The sequence below is a fragment of the Chroicocephalus ridibundus genome, chromosome 4 (assembly GCF_963924245.1).
Source record: "Chroicocephalus ridibundus chromosome 4, bChrRid1.1, whole genome shotgun sequence".
Classification (NCBI taxonomy): Eukaryota; Metazoa; Chordata; class Aves; order Charadriiformes; family Laridae; genus Chroicocephalus; species Chroicocephalus ridibundus.
In genome coordinates this window covers 41917371-41940022 of record NC_086287.1, presented here as the reverse complement: position 1 = coordinate 41940022, position 22652 = coordinate 41917371, and the positions used below count along the sequence as shown (strand labels likewise).

The window sequence follows — 22652 nt, the reverse complement described above, 5'->3', positions numbered from 1 at the left end:
CCAAGCTTCTTTAGGAAAAAAGTGCTTTTATTTAATGAGGTGTTTTGCACAAATAGCTGAAGCAGGTAGATCTATTTGTAGACTTATTTTCTTCAGCATAAAAGAACTGAGTGAAAATCACTGGGTATTCCAAGTGTTCAGAATATCGTCATCAAAAGCAACTTCCCTCACCCTCAGCATGCAGGGTGATTATATCCTGTTTAATCTATTGCTAAAGAGCTTGTACACACCTGTAAACTTGCAAAACAAACAGGGCAGGAGGTTGTTTTGTTTACTGCTCAACCAAGACATTTTAAAGAGTGAATATGCAGGGTACTGAATTCTTATTTAAGGTGTACGTGTGAACACAGAATAGAAAACTGGATCAGGGGGTTGATCATGGATGAATCTCTTTCCCAATCTGAATCCAGCTCTTGCATAGACTTACTCTAAGCCAACAGCTGTTTGGAGACCTGCATGAGATAACTGGGTCTATAAAATCTATGACAGAGTTTGCTCTGATCAGTTAGTTACCAGTTTGCCTTCAAATTAATAAATCAAATTCCCCTTCATAACCTGTAGCTCTCTTCCCTCCACTCTGCCTTAATAAGCTGTTTATCATGGATCAGATCTTACTCAGATCACAGGGCTGACTTTCTTCAGCCAGGATATCACCCTGTTTCCTCATCGCTTTAAGTCTTTGGGGCTTACTTTGGAATAGTTGACTTAATCACTGTACGTTAATAAATGTTGCCTACTTAAATCAGACAGAAGAGTAACTGCAATTATTGCCTGGGTTTAAAACTTTAACAAGCAAGCTAAACACACTCCACTAAAAATAGTTCACTTGGCGGAGATTCAAGTTGGGGGCTCTCATAATATTTTCAGCTTATTGCATAGCACAGTCATGCTATCAAATTGAAAGCAAAGATATTCATATCACTGCTGTCCCTCTTCTATTACAGATATGCTTGTCTTGAATTTCCACTGTCTTTGCAGCTGATAACATGCAAAACTGTCATTTTGATCTACTGGTATTTTTGCTTACTCTTTATGCTGGAGAAAATGAGCCCCTGAGATGTGCTGCAGAGGAGAATGAGAGCCCTGGTCAGCAGGGAGCCAAGGAGCAATGATGTAGGGTCTCTTTGGATGAGAGGGGTGAGTCTCTTTCTCAGCCTTGTCCCACTGTTATTCCATTGATTCCACTGGCATTACTAGTCATCCTCTCTGGAGTGAATGAGAGGGAAATAAGATTCAGATCACTGTAGACACACTAGCTCTGAGATTTTTGCCTGTGACTTCCAACTTCAGAGAGGTAGCCGGCAGCCAAAATGTAATTATTTATAATGGTCCTCCCATATTCTTTCAGTTCTTTATATAATTTATGTCATTTGACAGCTAAATGGCTGAAAGACAATGGCTGATGGCAAAAGACGGCCCTGCAGGTGACTGACTGGGGTCTCTATTGTTTCGCTGATCGCTAGGTGATGGTGTCATTGATTTGATTTCTCCATCACATCGCTGAGTGGATCATCCAAGTGGCACTGACAGAAAAACAAACACTATAGCATTCTTGTCTCCACAGCAGTGATAAAGGCCCCTGATTTGTGTTTGTGATATTATGGCAAGCAGCCTGTGTTGAAGTAGGGGTCGCATTTTGGGCTGAGGCTCTAAAATCTTATAGTCATGCATGTAGTTTCCAAGAGTTCCAGGAAAATGAATCTCACTCTTGATTTTCATTGGTGCAGTGGAACAGAGCATCCTGGGAGGCTGCATCTGCACAGAGGGCAGCATTTCTGGGGAGGGAGAAAAGGAGGAAGAAGATGTTACAAACCATAAGGGTTTGCAATGAGTTTATCTTCCTCCTTGGGAGAGGAAAAGTAGTTTCAGTTGCACCACTAAGAAACATTGACCATGCTCTGTGTAGCAAATCAGCTTGTGGTCCTCCAGCAGAGGCTGATCAGAGGATGATCGCAGCCTATGCGTGCCTTAGGTGGGGACAAGAGCTCTGATGAGGTTGTTTCCATCTGTCTCTACAAATGTCTGTCATCGTACAGTTGCTTACACATAGAGCTGGGCTCAGGGACCGGGAGGGTGCTGGGTCAAGAGGAAGTTGAAAGAAGTGGTCTGGCTTTTCTGTCAGTCCCACGAGGGAGGGAGGATTTTTGGACAAGCAGTTTTGGTGTGGGAACCTCTATGTGGGACTCTGCAATAGACCCTGGGTTTTGTTTTTGTGCTCTGAGAAAAGGATTGTGAGAGAGTCCCTGTGTGAAGAGGACACACCAGCTAAGGTGAGAAAAGGTGTAAAGCTATAGGATCTGTATGACCATAGAATAAATACATAAAACTTCAGTGCTTTAATCAGGTTTCTCTGATACAAAAGAATATTATGGAGGTGGGAGTTATTTTTCCTTTTGCGCTTTTCAGATCTGGCATTTTCAGCATTTTGCTTTAACACCCATTGCTCACATGTGATTTGGAGGTGACAACCTGTGTGTACCATTGAAAACCAGCACAAACGTAGCATCCTAGCATCCCTTTTTGGCTTCTTATGCAAGTGGAAAAGACAGAGTGAGGCTCTTGGCCACTATAATTAAATGCTTTGGGACTGAAGGAATACAGGTGCTTTGTACCTCTAGCTTCAGTTTGTAAGGAGCCTTTGAATCAATTTTAGAAACAGCAACAGGATTGCAAGCAGAGCACTTCATTCTGTGAAATGATTGTTTTAAGCACTGACTAGATCATGGAACATTTTATTATCTCTCCGGAGGAAAGAATAAGTCTTGTTACTCAGAAAAATGTCAACATGTTTGTGATTACTGTTAGTAGAGGTCTCAGATGCTCTCAACTCCCTTAGTCAGAAGAGTGAGAAATCCTATTGCAGGTGGTGGTCCCATGTCTGCACTATTCGTTCGTTGTTTGTGAGCTGCCGTGTGTGGAGAAGTGCAGCATCACCTGACTCTATTTGCTGTTCCAGGAAGCCACATGGAAAGCAAGGAGACTTTTTTGTCAAGTAGGTTGATAGCTGTGGAGTTTCTTGCTGCAATGAGCTGAGGAGATGTTCTAAGTCAATAGAGCAACTTGTGGTCTTGAAAGATTAAGTGCTAGAGAGTCACTAGGATCTCTTCTTTCTTTTTCCTCCCTTATATGTTCACCAAACTGAATGTATTTAACAAACAGAGAGCAAAATTTGAAATATTTCTTTTGGGAGATTTTAATTAAATTCTGGCAATTCCTAATACATATATATATATATATATATATAAAGTTGTTCTGAAACAAAATCACCACTTTTTAAATCACATTAAATGAAATGTTTTGACTCTTCCTTAAAATATTTGCCAGTCATCTCTGGCCAAAACTATTTGCCAAGTCTGAATCATTTTAGTTCTCCAAAACACACTGTTCACTCAAAAGCTTGCCATGTTCTTGGAAGGGCTTGGTAGGTGTATCATGTTCTTATTTATTCTGTGTCTACTCTCAAAGGTCATAAGAATTCCCTCTTCCATGAATAAGCCCTGGCTAAGGGTGTTTAATCTTGTTCACAGGCTTTTTGTGGGGATAGGTCAAGGTAAATCCTTACATTCCTGAAGGAAAAGGAGAAGATTTTGGCCTTGGGATTTTACTTTTTACTTTATCACTGACTCTTAATTTATCCAGAGCCTTTATTCATTCTGCTGTCTTCAAACTGTATCAAGTACAGCGTACTAGGTAACAAAACAGAATGGTGAGATAGCAGGTGTCTGGTGTCTAGTAATGGGTTCTCCACAGTGCTACAACATGTCCTAGGTAGGTGCTAAACTGTCTTTGTTTCTAAGAGTAGTTGAACATACTGCCAGTCACAGTCACAGGTAGTGTGAGGGACCATGTAGATCTCAGATGCTTGTTTTCTGTGCCTTCCTAGAGCTTTAAGTTGGCCTTCTGTGCTGTTTTTGTTTTGGCTTGGTTTTGTTGTTGGTTGGGGTTTTTTGTAGGACTGAGTTTAGACAGTTAAATTATGCTTATACTGCATAATAGGTCCAGGGTTCATAATCGCTTAGGTAAAGTAATGCAAAATCGGTAACAGTAATGTCATACTAAGACACTTGTTAGTACGGGCCCAAAAACTCTCTGGGAAGACCCTTGGTTAGAGGCCAAAGAGACCAGATAGACTGCTAATACAGGAGGCAGAGAAAGCTGCTTTCACAGGAGGTCAGCAGAGTCCTGAGCGCAAGATATGAGAGGGCTATCCAGACTGCTTCACTTTTCTTGGATGCAACGTTTCCCAGTGCAAACGTTCTTGACTTTGAAAAAAACCCAAACCAATAATTAAAAAAAAAAAAAGTGTTATGGCAAATCTGGTGGCATCTGGTGGCAGTACGTTAGAGTTTTCAAATAAATCAGGCTGTACAGTCTGGCAGTGTGTGCAGGTGAGGAAAACTCGGCTTTGTTTCTGCTTCTCTTTTCCTCCTGGACTGCCTCAATTTAATTTGAGTGACAACAGGCTGACCTCAGGCAGGCCAGTCATAGGGATTGCTGCCTTGCCCTGCTTGAACTCAGGAGCAGAGGGAAAAGGAAAGCGGTTTGGTGATGCAGAGCACTGTGTTGCAGTCAGTGCCTGGTTCAAGCCTGTGAGAAAATGATGAAATGCAACTAGACATCCCTTCTCTCTTGCATCTTTGGAGAGAGGAAATAAATTGGAGGAAGAAAAGATTAAAAAATCTAATTCACTGAGCTGCAGCTGAGTCCATTCCTTCAAGAAGAAGGAATCCAAACATGGCATCTGATCTAAACCAATTAAGAAGCTAAAGAGTAAGTGGCATGGCCTGTGTTAATAAGTCCAGCGATGAAGTGTGCCCATTTATGCATAATAAATAGATTTTTGTTGTCTTAGCAACAGCCTGGAGATCTGTTATCCATCAGGGGAACAGTCTGTTTTGATGTTGTCAGGGTGACAAGCTGGCTACCTGTCCATGTTACTGCTGATCTTCTCCAGCTCTGCGGTTCTTTAGCTGACTACCCCGTCCTTATGCGTGAACTGTTTTAAGAGCTATCTCTTGACTGTACACAGAGCATTGCTATCTCCAGCTACGGCATTCATCCCATCAGAAAGCTCCTTGAACCAGTGCTCTGTTGCCCTGAGGACTGACTTGAACTGACTCATCCAGGGCAACGTGGGAGTTCTCACTTCTGCTAGTCCTGCATGCGCTAGGAAAACTGCTCCACAACATGCTCTGCTTTAGATCAGCAAACATAAGAAAACCTTATGAGTGAGGAGAACCTAGGAAAGATAACACAGTGTAAAAAACGTGTGAACTCTGCTTCTGGAGCAAAGCTTCACAGGCCCTGTCGTTAGCCCGGTTCCCACATCAGTGCTCTTGAGTCAGTTCCTGCAGGTGACTATCTGACTTAATGTCCCTCAAGGCAGGCTGAAGTCTTGCGGAATCAGGAGTCTTATGGGCAGGATTTCAGGTGTAAGCCCAGGGGCTCAAAGTAAGGTCAGCTCTAACCTAGAAATACAGAAAACTTTTGCTGCTACGGGAAGTTGCCCTTTAACCCCATCTACAGGCAAAGTCACAGTCCCCTGGCCTGTCTCTGAGCAACTCTGAGAGAAATGATTGTTTCCTCTTGAAACCATATGGAAGCTGGTTTCCAGTGAATTTTCTGTGGTGCTTTTTGGCATTTCCCCAGACAGCAAGGCAGACTCCTTTTAGAACGTGACACTTCTGTCAGCAAGATTTAGCCTCTGGCTCATTAGGCTGTCACTTGGCTATTCTTTAAAACAAACAAACAAGACCCAAAACCAAACAAAACCCTCTTAGTATTGATGAAAGCTGATGTGTCGACAGTACTGGAGACTGTCACTCTCCTACCAAATAAATTTACGCTGGCAGTAGCAAAGCAGACCCCTTCTGCCTTTTGTACCTCATCCCTGGTGTATAGGTTGAGCTGCTCTGGTGTCATGGCTCAGCTGGTCATCCAGCTTCCTACTGTGGCAGCCCACAGGGACCAGTTATGCATGCGGTGGGAGCTTCTGCTGGGCACAGCTGAGCATTAGTGATAGAAACAGAGCTACTAAGTTGGAAGAGCTGTCAAATCCATTTCCAAGTGTGGTGATGGGCAGGTATATAGTTGTGTATTAGTGCAATGAACTGAATTTAAATGGGTGTCCTAGGGCCGAAAGCCACGTTAGTGACCTGGGTTGCCCTTATTCTAATTGTTTGTTTCAGTCTCTCCTGTTCCTGTCATTATGCCAAGATGACGTAGCTTAAGCTGGGGAGAGAGGCAGGGATCAATCAATAAATAAATTCTATATTTCTGCTGGGGAAGAAAAGAAGCAAAATTCACAAGGCTGATGATTATTTCTGTAGCAAATGAACTCACACGGTTAGAAAAGAAAAAAAAATGTTTGATACCATTCTGCGTAAACACTGGATGTTCTTGAGTATTTGAGATCTAGAGGAGTGAAAGTAGATATCTCCTTACTTCAGAGCTTTATCTAATCAGCACGTGAATCTGTGAGACTTCTCATCTCAGAGCAAAATATGAGGCTACGTCCTAAGAGTGGAAAACTGTTTTAATTGGTAACTTAGTTTTTCAGTAATGAATCTTAATGTGTCTGGAAAAGCAATGATAAGGGAAGAAGAAATGCTGTGGTTACAAATGATCTCTAATACATAGGAATGCTTATCTACAGAAGCAAGTGTCAGATGCTAGAAATGCTGAAAGCATTTCAGCCTGTTTACTAAGTGCCTTCAGCATGTGGGTCAACACATGGGTCGAATGCCATGTGACTACTGATAGATCTACATCTCTGGGAGATGGAGGACCTGGCACAGCATAAACTCTGTTGATAACATGGTTTGATGAAGCTTCAACCATGAATCTGTTACTGTGCTTTCCATGCAGTCTTACTGGCTTCTCCATAAGTTAGCTTTCCCTAGGTACACAATATTCTTCTAGACATCTGCTCTTGGCTGATCTGTGTGCCTTGCCCTGTTTGGGACCACTTGGAGCAGGTGATTTTATAATTGCCCTGTATTTGTCATTTCCTCCAGCTCTGGATTAGACTGGTGAATGTGAGAAGTGACAGAAAGAGAGGACCAAGAGGTTAAACATGACACTAATCTGATAAGTCATTACCTCTGTCATTAATCTGCACTCTTGGGTAGTACTTGAGGCAAGAGCCTCAGCAGGTTTCTTCTAACCTCGGGAGAAGAGGCCTAGGTTGTAGGTATTTCCAGGCAGGGCTGAGGTGCTTTCTTAGCAAATCACTTATCTAGAAAATGAAAGGCTCCATTCATCTGCCTAAGCACAGATATCAAGGGCCATTGTAGGCTCTCTGGCTTCCTCTCCGGAAAGGTCCCGGTCTATTCCCTCATGGATCCTGTTTCATAGCTTATCAACTTTGTAGAGATGTCTTGAATATTTTAGGGCATTTGAGATGGCATCACATGCCCTGTTCTGACATGAGTGCTACTTATGTGCTCGGGGAGGATCAGTAGTACTGCATTTGACTTCTACCATCTAGTGTGCTGATGCATCTGGAGTGACAGAGACCTGGTTAAAAGCCCTGAGGGACTCAAACTCAACTGCCCCTTCATGCAGGTCTGCCATAGAAGCAGACAGCAGGAAACCCTGGATTTGGTTGTTCCGTGTCTCTCGTGTCAAAACATTTAGGTTTTGTTTGAAATGCTCAGCGGAAGAGAGGATGTTTCCAGTGGATCCTAGCTATTCCAGGAGGGTGTCCAGGCTGGAGCCAGGCTCTAGTGTTACTCACACTTGTTCTCTGGCCCACTGAGTATGTGTTTTAAATGAAAGGAGTCTTTTCTTTACTTTGTATGAAGAAAACTGTTTCACCACAAAGGACTGTGAAGGCCTGGCTCCAGATACACTATTGAGAGGGTGACCATGCTGCTTCCCTCTGAGGCAGGTGGAGAGCCAAATCCCCTCTGGCAGGCTGAGGTGATTAGAAAGTTGGCCTGGACAAGTGTCTGGACTCCTGGTTATCAGGTACAAGCAGAAAGCACTTGCTTCTCCTGGTAAGTAGAGGCTAACCTTGCTCTTCCCTCTTCCTATTGCTTTGTTTCCATTCAGGGCATTTTTAGACAGTTCTTTTGTTGCCCTGAGAGGATCTCTTCTGCCCTTTCCTCCTTAACTGGCTACCTAACCTGGAGAGTCAATTGTGCAGCCTTTTTTCTGAGTCTGTCCCAGCACTAAGAATACACAGGCTGGTACATCTTTAGAGTCCCTCTGTGATGGAGGCATTGTAGAAAGGTGGGAAGGCAGTGCTGGAGGTTTCCAAATCTGCAGAGGCCAGAGATAAAAATGCATGTCCCGAGCTGAAATCCACCCACCATCTGTCTCCAGATCTAACATTCATTGTTCTTGATTGCAGTGCCATTTGCTGTGCCCTTGTTCACTCTAATTTTTATGGCTGCTCGTTATCCAACACAGCTGGCTGTCTTCTCTTTGGCAGTTCTTTGGGATGTGGAATAGACCTCTTCTATTTTCTGCTGCTGGAGAAGCGTGCCTCACGTGCTTCCTGCTGTGAGAATATTGGGGGCCAATGCGTTGTACTGAATTGGAACAGAACAGATTCATTCCAGTGTAAGCCAAGAAGAAACGGGGGCAAAATAAATGGGTCCATTTCAAGCTCAGGTGTTCTTGGGACCAGAAGAAAGGAAGTACTACAAATCCTTTTTTTCCCTGTGGGTCTCATAATACAAGCAAAAGAGCTGTGACTTCTGCTGAGCAAAAGCCTCTGGAAGGATAAAAAAATGCAAACCACAGGGATCCATGAAAATTTCAGATGTTTTTATTGTCCGAGTCAAATTCTGTCTCCTCCCTTGAGCCGAGTGCTTCTGGCAGGAGATGCTCTGCACCATGGTAGCCAGAGGCCTTGGCAAAGCCAGGCAACCCTTGAGGGGCAAGGGAGGACAGAAAGGCTTTTGTCCCGGAACCCTCTTATTAATTGGATTGGTCATATGTCCCCCTGACTGCTGAGCATATTCTTCTGTCCTTTGTATTCAGGCAGAGCTAATGGGAGGGAACACTTCACCTGAGACCTGAATCGGAAGGCAAGAGAAAAGGGGGATGGGGAGGGAGAGACTCTTTATACTTCTCTCTTTCACAGACTTCAACCTCACAGGATCAACCAGAACTCGGACTTTTTCAACGCTCTTTAAAACAACCTCTGCTTCTGAGAGAAAGGCAAGGAAGCAGGAAGCAAGTTGGAATAAAAGTGACATCCTATCTTCCAAATCCACCACTGCAGTAAAGTTATGCTAGGATCCTCCTAGCATCCATCTGTGGCTTTTTAAGTTCCGCTTGTAACATGCCATGTTATTGAAATGCTTCAAGGATTCCCTTTGTAATGTGTAATTACTCTAAGATATGCAGTTCAGCGCCTATTGCAGCTGCTCTCTTGGATAATCCTGATACAGTTAAAGCTGTTTGCTGGATCAAACAAACTTATGCAGATGGAGATTTTAAAGTTAGCGTAAAGAACAATTTAATAGTCTCTAACACATCAGGTGCTTAAAAATCCTGTACTTGGTACCTCTGAACTTGAATTCTACTTCTCATACCCACGCTTTGAAGCATGTTTCCAGCTGTCTGTTACCTCTCCCGAGGTCTCAGAGGTGTCTCATTAGAGCCGATGTTGAAGCCTATTAAATACATGAATGTAGCTTCTAATGATGAATCTCATTTAGGTGAGTTGTCACCAGGAATTGGCAGGGATCGCTGCTGCTCTGGTCCCCCAGTGGCTAGGATAGTGGAAGCCACCTGGAGAAGTGCAGGATAATACCTTTCTTCTGTGTTGGGGGACAAAAGGCAAAGTGTCTCAAAAAGGCTGCTGACATCCAGGGGCACACCGACCTTGTCACCTTCTTGCCCTACCAGCTCCCCTCCCTCCTTCCTGCAAAGTGCAGCCTCAGCTCCCGGAGGCATCTGTCCTTGGGCTCTTAGTGTCTCCAGCCAGTTAATTATTAATCATCACAATATCCCTTATGTCAAGCATCTGAACTGCCCATGAAGCATGGAGAACTGTTTTATCAGTTGAGTCAGAAACATCTTAGCGCCCTGACACTCATTGTTTGTAAAGTTGTTGTTCTGTCTAAGAACTTAAGCACCCAGAAGTGATATTTATCCCATCCGAGCCCCGCACCAGATGACCTGGTGCTAGCAGGGGCAATAAGTGCGCGAACTGGGGAGACCAGAAGAGAAAGGTTGTACGATGGATCCTGCGACAGAACCAGTGCTGTACCATTGGATATGTTTAGAACTGTGATACTACTGCAGTGTAGGGATATTGCCCATTATGAGCACCTACTAGGAAAAACACCCATATATTTAGCTCCCTTACCATTGCTGCTTACCATTGCTCTAGAAACAGTGAGACACGTGAGCTTGTATGGGGCTCTAGGCCTTGCCTGCTCTCCGTATTCAGGTTGTAGGCTAGTCTGAAAGAGAGAGCTTGAGCAGAGAGTAGGCATGAAAGAAGAAAATCACTCAGCTTGTATCAAGGCACTTTTTACTGTTGGGAGTATTCAGACATGAGAACCTGACCCCCAGCTCCTTCTATCTGGCAGTATTCTAGTGGCAGTGGAATGGCACCGGCACTTTATTTCTGGTTGAGTTTTGATAACATACGTTGAAGCAGATCTGAAAACCAACTAAAATACTGGCTACTTTCCACACATTTCTAGGGCAGTTTTTACAAGGAATAAATTTGTTTTTTTCTGCCTGTCCGCATAAGATACGTTTTAAGTAATGCCATACTCTCAGGACCACCCCAATAAAAAGAAAGGTCCTGAAGCATCTCTTAGCAATGTGGCAGAAGATCCCTTCATTAAACTATCTTGCAAAGCCTGCAGCTGGCACTTGTCGCAGTGGTAGCTCTCACTAAACACTGCCAGCCTCTGTGCACTTTGCAAAAGTTTTCTGGAGTATTCCAAAGGCTCTCTCCAGTAAGAACATGTTTCTGATAAGTTGCTGAAGCTGACAAGTGGAGGGAACATTATACTTTCCTGCCACCATTTAAAAGCCAATGGTGGTAAGTCTTGGGTGATGCAGGTAAGTGAACTCATTAAAACAAGACCATACATATGACTTCAACTGTGCTCTTTAGTGTCCCTGTGACATGATTAGGTGCTCAGGTACTTCTGTGTTCTCTTCCACCCTTCCTTCTATCCCAGGATGCCTTCATGCAGAGTGAAAGAAGTGATGGTGGATCTGACAGAGTGCTTTTTTGTCTCAGTAAATTGATGATAGATCATCACTAATTAGTACAGCAAGGGTCAAGCTTACTCATATTTCATTCTCTACTAAGATAGCATGATTGTAGAAGCCTGACTCTTATTTGCGTGTAATGATAGATGGAGATGTTTTTTTCCTCCTTTCAGTTCAAACATAACATCGTGTTCAATGACACCACGGTGTTTAGTGAAAAGTACAAGTGCTTTGAACATGTGGGAATCAAAAATCTCTAAATAGATTGTGTAATGCTGCCAACAAAGCATGTCCTTGGACCCTAGCCGAGAACAAGCAAACCTTTATTTCAAGTAAAGCACTGGATTTTGGGAAAAAGAAATACCAAAGCCTTAGTCCTAGATCCCAATTCATCTGCAGTTCTAGCAAGCCACTTCAATCTCTTTGCCTTGGGTTGTCCTACGTGTAAGAAGAGAAAGCGTGCTCTTGTTGGGGTGGGAGGAGATGCTTGCGGGATGCTTGGGAGGTTAAAACTAACCGCTTTCTGGCATCTGAGGTGTAACTGCCCGGCTTGACGTGAATCCTGTGGGAACGGGAGGCAGAAGCAGGGTTTCTGGGCGGTGGGCTGAGGGGCAGCCCCCGCCTGTCCTGCGCCCGGCTGAGCGCTTGCCCTGTTGCAGCCTCACCCCTGCTGCCTGGGCGGCTGTCCCTGGCCTTCCTGTCAGTCATGGATGGTCCCCCTCCCTTCCCCACCAGAGCCTGCCTGGGGAGCCGGGTGCGGGGAGGTTCTGCAATCAGTCAGCCCACACACACACCTGCTCCTAGCCTTGGCTTTTACTGCCCTTTGACCGCATAGAGCAGATGAAGTGTTTAGAGGCAGCTGCTATTTCTGTCGTTAGCACCCAGACTTCCTAGGAGAAAACCGCTGGCTTTCTGACAGCTGAAATCTGATTCAGAGGAAGCTTTCTACTTCAGCACGTACAAAAGCAAGGGGAGAGCGAAGTAAGGGGGAGGGAAAGACAGTGCTCAATTTGCTATTCATTTAATTCTGTCAGGAAAGCCTAAGTAACTCGCGACGATGGTGTGCAAATTGCAGGCACGCGTGTTGTAGCGTGGTGGATATTGTTGAAGGGATTGAGGATGCAGAAACAGTGGGTAAGAAAACAGCGCAGCACGAGGGGGCTGTGTGCCATGCTTCTTGCCCAGGTGACATTAGCTCCCGCTGAGCAGTTCTGAGCTCCAGAGCCTGCTGATGGTACTTGCCAGTTTAAAGCAAATGTGAGTATCTCCATGTTGTGCTGCCATTGCAGGTGCTGGAACAGGAGGGTACTCAAGAGATCTGCTTAGCCTTCTCCACTCCAGTGCATGATCCTTTCTCAGTCTTCTCTAGTGTACTTCCTGGTATTTCTCTGGAGAAGGAAAAGGCTGTTATTCCTACTCTGCCCTGGCATGCAGAGAGGCTGACTTGTCTGATTCTAGGACACACGGAAATGGAATGAAGCTGTGTCAGGGGAAGTTCAGATTGGATGTGAGGAAAAAGTTCTTCACTGAGAGGGTGGTCAGTCACTGAAACAGGCTGCCCAGGGAAGTGGTCATGGCACCAAGCTTACCAGAGTTCAAGGAGCATCTGGATGACACTCTTAGTCATTATGGTTTAGTTTTAGGTAGTCCTGTGAGGAGCTGGGACTTGCAGTTGATGATCCTTATGGGTCCCTTCCAATTTGAGACATTCTCTGATTCTATGATTAGGTGCCCTGTTGCTGTGCCATCTCTTGGGTTTTGCTGTGGAGTTGTGTTTGTGAGACTGTTCTTCCTCTTCTCCAGCTGTGGCTGCTGCAAACGTTCTGATTTCTTTTTAGGGACTGCGATAGATGTTTCAAAGCAAAGCATTTTATTGAGGCTTCCTGGTTTACCTGTGCTCTCCTTTGCTGGATTTCGGATAGCTTCCAGCACTGGAGGGAACTGTGGGTCAGAAGCACTCTTCCAGCGCCCAGTCTTTTTAAAATGAAAGTGCAGGCTTTCTGTTGCTATCATGATTATCCATTTGAAAGAAAACTCCTAGGATTTCATGTTGTACTGTGATGCTAACAGGATCAGAGATGGTTCTTCCCAAACCAATTAATTTACAGAGCAGCTCTGGTAATATAATTCAAGGGGCTTTTTGAAAAGATGTCACTTAGTAAACAGGGGTGGACGAGCCACAGCATGAAAGATTAATGTCCCCCTTGTTTCCCATGACTCTGTACGAGACTTGGACTGAGATAGGAAGAGATAAGGGGAAATAGTCAGTCCTAGTTCTGCCCAATGACTTGCCAACAGGTTTGCATGCATGTTGTTAATCTACCAAAACTTATCCTCTGCTTTAGAAATAAAAATGATTGTTCTGGACCAGTCTGAAGTCTTTACGCTGGCCAGTTTACGCAAGTTATCACTTAGTTTGATGGCCAACAGATTTGAAGATCATCTTATGTTTTACTTGGGACTTGTCAAAATAAAATGCTACCTAGATTTTAGGGGGATAAGAACACAGTTACAATACACGCTGGGGTTACAAGGAGGTGATGTGGTTAAACATTGCATGCACATATGTGCTCTGGGGACAGCTTGACAGACTGCAGGCTTTTGGAAAGAACTAGTCTAGCAAAGGAGGGGGGGGAAGCATCTGTCAGTAAATAGATGGATAAAGATGCTCTGTGCTGCTTTTAAGAAGCACCAATCATCTTTATAACTTTGACAGGTGGCAATGGGGCAGGGAGGGGAGGAAGAGATTCAGAGAATTGTGTGGGTGGTGAAGAAATTAATCCTAATGAATTGGAAGAGCAAATCCACAGCGGGCAGAAAGCTTTGGATTTCTGCCCTGCTGGATATGGATAAATGCAAGAGAATCCCTTTTGCATGCAAGAGCTAATTGGGCAATTACAATATAATCTCAAAACCTTTGCTTAAACTGTATCCTGACTATCAAAGCATGAGGCAGATTCTCTTCCAGTGGTTCATAAGGCTTGCCCAGAGTCTTTCAGGCGTGTGTTTGAAACAGGTCCTCTTTTATCTTTCCCTCTCTTCTGGGAAATAAAACCTCTGTTACTTTTTTTTTTTTTTAAATCACTATGTTATGATGGGAGAACTCATTTACAAGCCTTCCTTTCTATGTCTTCATTCTTCACACAGAAGAACACACGAACACAAGAATGGCAAAACTGTCTCAGACCAAGGGTCCATCTAGTCCAATATTATTGGACTTCCCTCAGTGCCTACTTGTGGCCACTACTGGAGACAACGGCACAAGAATATAATCTACAACTTTCACAGCTTCCAAACATTTTCAGCTCTGGGGCTTCCCTGAGCTTGACCTCTGTCTCTTTACTAATCCTTGATGACTCTTATTGCCATTGAGTTCTCTTGAACAAATGTAACCTTTTGTGTCAATATCCCTTGCCAGGGAGTTCGCAGGTCTACCAGCTAGTGGTGAAAAGCCAAGTCTTTTTTTATTTATTTTTATTTTTTTTTATAGCTTCCTTTTGGTAGGTTTAATATCTGACTGAAAAGTCAATTCCTACCTACTTTTTTCACGGCACCTGCAGAACCCCACCATATCTCTTTGTCTCATGACTAGTTACATCCTTAAAGACCTTTTCTGAAGAATGTAATCGAAATTTTTGAAATAAGTTAACTATGCCAATGAGATCACTGATTTCTCCAAATACCAAGAGATGGGTGTCACAGGACCTCCCCTCGCAGAAGTCACATTGACCCTTACCCAAAAGATCACATTTATTGTCTGTTAATGCTATCTTTTTGTTATCACTTCTACTAATTAACGCAGTCTAGATGCCAGCCTTGCAAACTGGTAATTTCCTGTCTCTCATGTTGGACCTCTGTTCTGAAGATTAGCATTACAGTTGCTACCTTCTGTTGCTCCGTTCACAGAGACACTTCACATGAGAGTCTGCCTATGACCAGTAGTAATTCAGCTGTTCTGGCCCTGAGGTTCCTCTGTTACTCTTGGGTAAGTCTTGTCCTGCCCCTGGGATCCTCCAGGGCCAATTCTGTCTGCCTGTATCATACACTCATCCATGTCAACTTTAAACAGAGCTTCTTCTGATTTCCTCACTCTTCCTACTCCTTCTATAAAAATAAAAGTGGGACGATCAGGCATGGGAACCTCACCAGTTTTCTTCTGGTGGAAACATGAAAGCTCTGATGCAAAAATTTAATCTATTTTCTCTGCAACAGCCATGTCAGGTCTGAGCTCTCCTTTTACAGCTTTGCTATCACTTGGCCCCACAGACTTGACTTTCCTGACATATTGGAGGAAAGATTGAAGAAATAACTAAATGTTACTGGAGAGGCTATCCTTATCTTTTTAGGTCTATCTAGTGACAATGTTTTCATCTCCTTTTGAAAGCACAGGGTCCTGAGACAACTTGGATGAGAAACGACCAGTAAGAGAGCTCTCAGTCTGCAGCGCTCTCTGCGAGATACCTTGGGGGTTTTCCCCAAGGTATGTGAATGTGCTTGAACTAAGCTTTGAGTGCTGCAATGCCAAGTGGTTCCACACTCTGAAGAAAAGGAGTGTCTAGGTGCTTCCTGAAGCTTGGGTGCTTTTAAGGCTTTAAAACTCAAGACTGATTCCTGTTTACTTCAACCATCTTCCAAAGGCTCACTTGTGATGTGAAACGTGTTATTCTCTGTCCCGTCTCTCTGCTGAACCTAGTCGGTATTCTTTCTCTCGGAGGGAGTGTTTTTCTTTAGAACTGGCACCAACGCAGCGACTCAGCATCAGGCTGGTCTTGCTCACATCCGTCGTGTGTTGCCATCTCATCAGGCAGATGAAGAAGAGACTGTGCCTTGCTTGGATGGAGTTGGAAGGGAAAGCAAAGAAGGTATTTGTGAGCACAGATGCCTAAACCCCAATAGTATCAGCATTCAAGTGAGGTAGCAACCATGGCTACAAGATTACACAAAATAGAAATGAAGCTCGTGTCACAGTGTGTAGTGGTTTTTTACAAAGAGAGAGAGATGCACTGGGAGCTAGTATAAACCAGCACTGTTTTCACGCTTGGTTACCTGGAAATTGGTGCTGCTGAAGGGTAGCAAACCAAGCTGTGTATTTCTTCTCATGGTTCACAATGTACAAATGCTCTTTGGAGGATAAGGTAAGCTGGGAGAGAGTTTAAAAATTTGCATCTTCTGTAATGAACTTGCTGAAGGAGGCTGTCCTCTGAGCAGGCTGACTACTGCCACAGAAAGCATAGGCATTTCTAGGGATTCGTCAGCACTCCGGTGCAAGTGACCATGTTCTGGAGGAGGATGGTTAGGAGAAAATTGTTCCCATAAGGAGACTGGCCAAGGACAAATCTACAGTGCTGCACCTTTGGTGCAATACTGGCCCTGCTTCTAGGCTTGATTACTAAAATGGTGTGTGTGAAAGGAGGCTGATTTTCAGTCTATCCATGGTTGGCTTTGTATGGACTCTTGGGCATGTTTGTTTATCGCTAGCAGGACACTTCATGTAAGCCAGAGAGTTAAATGCTGCTGTTCTCTTCGTTTTATACATACAGAGTGTATTTATGTTTGCACATGTGATGCATGAGCATGTATATCCTATTTGCTTGTGCAAGTTTTACCCATGTTCTCCTGTGAAATGAGATAACGCTCTCCTGCTTACAGCATGCTGGTGTCTGCTTGTCCTGCTGTTAATGAATTATTTGTGATACCAACTATGAGCACCAGCCATGAACTGGGATTCCACTATATTTCAGGAAGACACTTTATAAAAGAGAACAAGAGAGAGAGTTCTGGCTCCAAAGAGTTTATGAGGTACTTTTCATGTAGATTTGATAGGATGTGTGCAAACAGCAACAGGTTTATTAATTCCATCTGGTGACCCTAACCCTTTCCAGGATGAGATCTCCCACTGATGCAAGCATTCCTTTGGCCATAATGTCCGGTTGACTTTGTTTCCTCTGTGAAGTTTTATACTGACTATTTTTTTTTCTCATTTTGGTCTCTTTCAGTAAGAGAGGCTGAGCAAGATTTTTGAGGTGTTAAAGTGAAGTGCAGTAAAATAAATTATATAAATGGTACTGAACTCATACTTCATAGAGCAAATGGAAGTTTCACGTAACATGAAATATATCAGGCTGGGCTGCTGATCTTATTTGTTTGATGAATCTGTTTACCTCTTGCATGCATCCATCTAACTTGGGAGAAGGCAGATATATGGAGTGGGAACTGAATGGCCTCAGACCTATCCATTCATCACTCGCATGACTTTCATTGCTGGAGTGTCCAGATACTCCCCTGTTATAGGAATAGAAATCTTTCTTTTCTCTTGGTCTGCAGGATAATTAGCTTAATTTATATGTTATGACCATTTGTATTCCCTAACTTGCAAGAGTCAACTTAAAGGAAAGCAACTCAGGAGAACTGAGATCCACATCTCTTGTACATCTCTTGGGGGAGTTGTGCCCATATCTAAGCTGAGCCTGATTGTATGGAGTTCTGCTCTTGTTCTCCTGCCCTATGGATCACTCTGGAAAGACTGTGGTGATTTTTTTAGGTCACTGGTGGGTGAGATTTTTGGGTGAATATGGAATATGACTTACGTGCGTAGTGTCCTGTTATTAGGATCACGGGCTCTTATTTTTGGTACTAATCAAAATGGGGATGTGCTTGGAGTGTGCTGCATCACTCCTAGAAATGAGTTACAACCCGCTCTTGAGAAAGGTGGTGAGCCATTGTCAGCTAGGGCTGAATAAGGCCTTGTTTTCTTACAATAGGTATCTGGGTATCTAGAAGGCTCTTAACAGGGCCAGACCAGGGGGACAGTTTAATCTGAGAGCAGATGTCTTTGATATTAGAGGATGTTGTGAGCTAGATGAAGCATTTACAGTGCTTACCTCTTTCTCCTACATTAGCCTGGCCACAGTTCGGATTAGATGTCTACTCTGCATGCAGGATAATTTTTTGGCAGATCTCTGAGGCATCTGGCAGACAATACCATTTCCATGCCGTGGTACAAATGTACAACCATTTCTCTTTTCACTAAAATAAACAGGAGCCAATATGCAATTGCAGAATCTAATGGATTTTTATAGAAATAAATACAAATGGGGGGGAGGAAGGGGAAGGAATGTTCCCAGTGCAACCTGCTACATAAGGCAAATTTTCCTCCTTGATCTTACTAGTATTTCCTTATCTTTCCTCTTCCCCTTCAAGCCCTGATCTCACTGGGTGCGTTTCAGATGTGGAGATACTGAGATGCATGTCCATGGAGAAAAAGCGGTTGGTAGAATCACTGGGGTCATTTCAGGTCTGTTTCTAGATGTATGCAACACCCAGTGGGCCAGCACGGAAGTTTTGCTTTAGCACAGGTGTAAAATGATTACTGTGCCCAGAGGAAGGGAAATATTTAGGGCAGCCTGGATGATATTCCAATGCTGGCCTCATACATGCTGTGCTGTTTGGAGGGCGGGGGCAAGGAGAAATAGGAAAGGAGAGATCTTGTGTTTTCCAGAGAAGCTGCGCTGGCATGTTTGTGCCTCTCCCTGTGCAGGGATGTGTGTGACCCTTGGGAGAAGCAAGCACAGAGGCTGTCCCTTTGAAGGGACAAACGCCCACATTTTAATCTGAAATGGTTTTCACCCAAAATGGTATCGTAATGGTACTAAATGCTGATGATTTGTTGCCAGACACTGCTGCTAACTGTCATCGCTGTCTTTCAGCAAGGGATGGCTATTAAATGGTGTTTCAGAGCTGCGTGTCCAATGCTGCTCATTAAATAAAGACAGTGGGAATCCTTAGGGAAGGGAAAAATTAATAAAAAAAAAATCCCCTGAAGCCCCCAGACAAACCAGAGAAGAGAACATTACATCAGAGTCATTATGATACTCCTACAGCTTTTTAATTTTTTCCCAGCCATCATGGCATGCTGCATATATTAATCATTCTGTTGCGTTTTCATGGAGCAGGGGGGGAAGTAACCTTAAAGCAGTTTGTCGGCATCCAATAGCTAAATGCTGACAATCAGAAATGATTACTCGTTTCCAAAACTATTAGTGGTTAGTATCTTTGGTCATTTTAAACAGTGCTAAAATCACTCAGTATAGAAGCCCTTGGGTCATGGGTTATAAACGAGTTTCTATCTGAACTTCCCTAATTGCTATTTTTGTATCAGTTTTTTGCTTTGTAGAAGATAATTATTCCAACAACCCAATTTGGCATTGGACTAGGTTATACAGCTACCCCTTCTTTAGACAGTTCCCTTCTCAAGGAAATGATCCTTGCATGACTCTTATTATCTTCTTCAGACCAGCAGAAACTGGGTTTTGGGGAGAAAGTATATTTGAATCTCTACGGCACAACAGTATTTTATCATTGCTGTATGCAAGTCCCTGGCTTTCTGTTTTATCCCTTAAATTCTAATATGGAGACATCACTGCAATGCGATTCTTCAGTAATTGTGCTGGAACAGCAGAGAGAGTGTATGATTATGGCAAAAATGCATTCATGTCCTTTTTCTTGTAGGAAAAGATAATGTAGAGAGATGAAACCCTGTGTGAAATTGGCACTGTATTTGAAGAGTTTTATCCAAGACAGGGAAAAGCACTGTAGGGAAAAAAGAACAAGTCTCTAGCTGAGGGAATCTGTATTTCCCAGTATTTTTCGAAGCTAAGCTGGTTAGGCACACTGCCAGTCAGGCATGGCCCCTGGAAACTCTCCAGGAAAAAAAAATCTCAGCTCACATTGTGAAAGGGTTTCCCCCATCCATGCTGGAGAAAAGATTCCCCTTCTCACAAGCTTAGAGACAAACATTTATTTCTTTGTTTTTGCAGTAGCAAACTAATGTCAATGGCACATGGCCAATTTCTATCATGGGCACCGTGAGGTGTTTTGAACAGGTGCCACCAAAGTCAGCACAAGAGTAGAGATTCCTCAGGTGCAAGCAGACCCTACCCCAATCTCTTCCGATGGTGCTGCTGTTGGCTCACAGGACGGACGCAACTGGGCTTGGCAAGTGAGTGAGAATGAGACAGCAAGCAAGAATTTACATGCCTATATGACATCTAAGTGTTGGACTGGATTTTGGCCTTATATAGCACTTGCATGGGCAGAAGATCTGTGGACTGTTACTTTCTTTTTTATTTCCTGTAGGGATCCAGATTCGCTTGTGCGTAGGTTTAACTCCTGTCTATGGGGTGCTATTGCTGCCATTAGGAACCCCAGGGTAAGGCCTATGTCCATGGACTTCCAGCAGCAAATGGTCAGTGCTGGAAAGTAGAGCTGGGATCTCTGTCTCTATTGGGAATTCTCATTATCTGACCATGGAGCCTACCTGTTCTAGCTGTAGTGGAGGGTGAAGGTCTTGCATTCAGATTGCTGATACTGATGGTTTTGAACACTTCTGGGTAAATGTGAATTTGAAGAATTTGCAGGATCACAGTTTTGAATTTAGAATGTAGTACCATCCTGGGGAAATTTTAGTTTTGGCCTGGTCCGAAGTAAATGTGTTGTATGTCTATAGCAGAGCAGGGACTATGAGCTTCACAAGTCCTTGTTTGATGTCCTAGCTGTGAGATTGTCCTCCATCGGTAGTTTGCCTATGGATGTTTGAACATGCTTCCACCTCCTGTTTGAACCCAAGACTTTTTTCCCTGCCTTCTTTTGTGCAATAATTTTCTTTCCTTTAAAGTCTCTGTGCCTTTCTTTCAGTTTTAATTTTTTTTTTTTCTACTGAAGATGTCAGCTTTTGTCTAACAAATGTAAGCCTGCCAGCCTGCAGATTCCTTTGAAGTAGTCTGCTGTCTCCCCTGGGTCTCTGCACAACAGGTTGAAAACAATATGTTATTGTTCTCTGCATTAACGGGATGGAACAAAAGGACTATTTATTCCATTGCTTGGGATGTTCTTGGTCCTTCTGTGACATCACAAAGGGACTTCTTATCCCTTTGTGACGGCTGTAATTACAATGACTTTGTTGTTACCTCAGTCTTCATGTAGGAACTTGGCAGACGTCAGAAGTTGTTTTAACTAGTTTCTTATACTTTTTTGGTATAAAGAGAGTAAATGTCCCTGCGTTGTGTATCTAGGAGGCTGTTGGCCTTGGTGAAAGCATTGAAGAACTGGGTTGCGATGCAAATATAAGTACAGTGTTGTCAATAAGAGGTTTGACTCTTAAGGCTAGAACTCATCAGGAGACAGTTCAAACTGAAAAATCACCGCTGAAACTTTCAAAAAGCCTTCTCCATATTCTTCTTCTCTAATTCTGTTTGCCAAGTAGGGTGCCAGTTTTTCAGTAGGTTATAGCGTCTTTGACAAAGGAAGCCCCCGTGATATCCCTTTTCAGAAGAGGAGTTGTGGTGGATCAGCCTCACTCCTTTCCACTTCAACAAACCTCGTGACAGTCCTGTAGATCACTTCTTTTTGGTAGGCAGTATGGAAGTGTTGTTGGATTGTTAAACTTTGATCCAGGATGTTGAGCTTATCTCTGCTCCCAAGTTGCTGTGTCTTCATAGTCATGGCACAACCTGTACGCTGGTATTTTCTTCCCCTACCCCTAAAACAAAGAATGTCTCCCTGCTTCACACAAATGCGGTGAGGCTTACCAATATAATGCTTGTAAAGTATTTTGAAATCCTAGGAAGAACTGCAAAGTAGAGAAGCAAAGTCTTGTTGAATCATCTGATCTGAGGACCTTAAAAAAACCCCAAAACAAACCTTTGAGTATATCTTTAAATTTATAGAAAGTGTATACCTCAGTAGTTGCCTTCTTTGCCATAGGAACAATCTTCAGCCTCATGGTTTCCAGAATAGCAATTCCTGAGTGACTTTCCCCTCTAGTATTACACAGAGAGGTTTACTTCTCCAGGCACAGGCAAAAAGCCAGGTGATGATGAACGTGCACACTCTCTCTCTTCTCACACACACACACACGTTGCTTTGTTTCTTTTTGGTTTTTAATTCTTTCATCTTTACAGAAATTTCTAGCTCTGAGTCAAGCTCGATTCCTGGTTCCTTACGCTTGGTAGTCATCTCTCAGAGCTTTTCTCCCCACTCCTGTTCTAACCGCGGCACAGTATGCCTTCAGATGGCAGCACTTAAGGGAATGTTCTTGCCAGAATAAAGTTGAAAGTGACCTGCATGCAGCCGATCAAAATTTTCAAGATCATATCTCTGACAAGACAGACTTTATTGTTAGTCTACTGCATGCCATACCTTCAGGATAGCCTGGCACTTTGGAGATGATTCTCCCTTCCCCTACCACTGACTAGATATGGTTTGGAGGAAAGGCAGACTGATCTTGGCAGGTAAGCAAGCCTTATGATACGAAATGAGGATTGAGTATGTTTGTCTGCATCACCTGGCAGGTCTGAGTAACTGTCAGAGAATAACAGAAAGAAACACCATCCAGGAACAAGAGCAGACACTGCAGTTGACCGAGCCATGGAGCTCTGCTCCTTGTTAACAGGATGAGCAGA

The 22652-nt window shown here is 43.5% G+C and overlaps 1 protein-coding gene across 2 annotated transcripts in view; it reads left to right on the top strand.

Moving 5' to 3' along the window:
* The window catches only part of LOC134514095 (deubiquitinase DESI2-like), a 59799-nt gene that overhangs the window by 3773 nt on the left and 33374 nt on the right, over positions 1 to 22652 (top strand). Inside the window, exon 1 of one of the 2 annotated variants that reach the window (XM_063331371.1) lies at positions 1060 to 1137. The exons of the other annotated variant lie outside the window; for it this stretch is intronic. Within the exon in view, the coding sequence (XP_063187441.1) occupies positions 1075 to 1137 (63 nt within the window). The 5' untranslated portion in view covers positions 1060 to 1074. Of the gene's footprint in view, positions 1 to 1059; positions 1138 to 22652 lie in introns of those variants that run through there. 2 annotated transcript variants of the gene reach the window in all.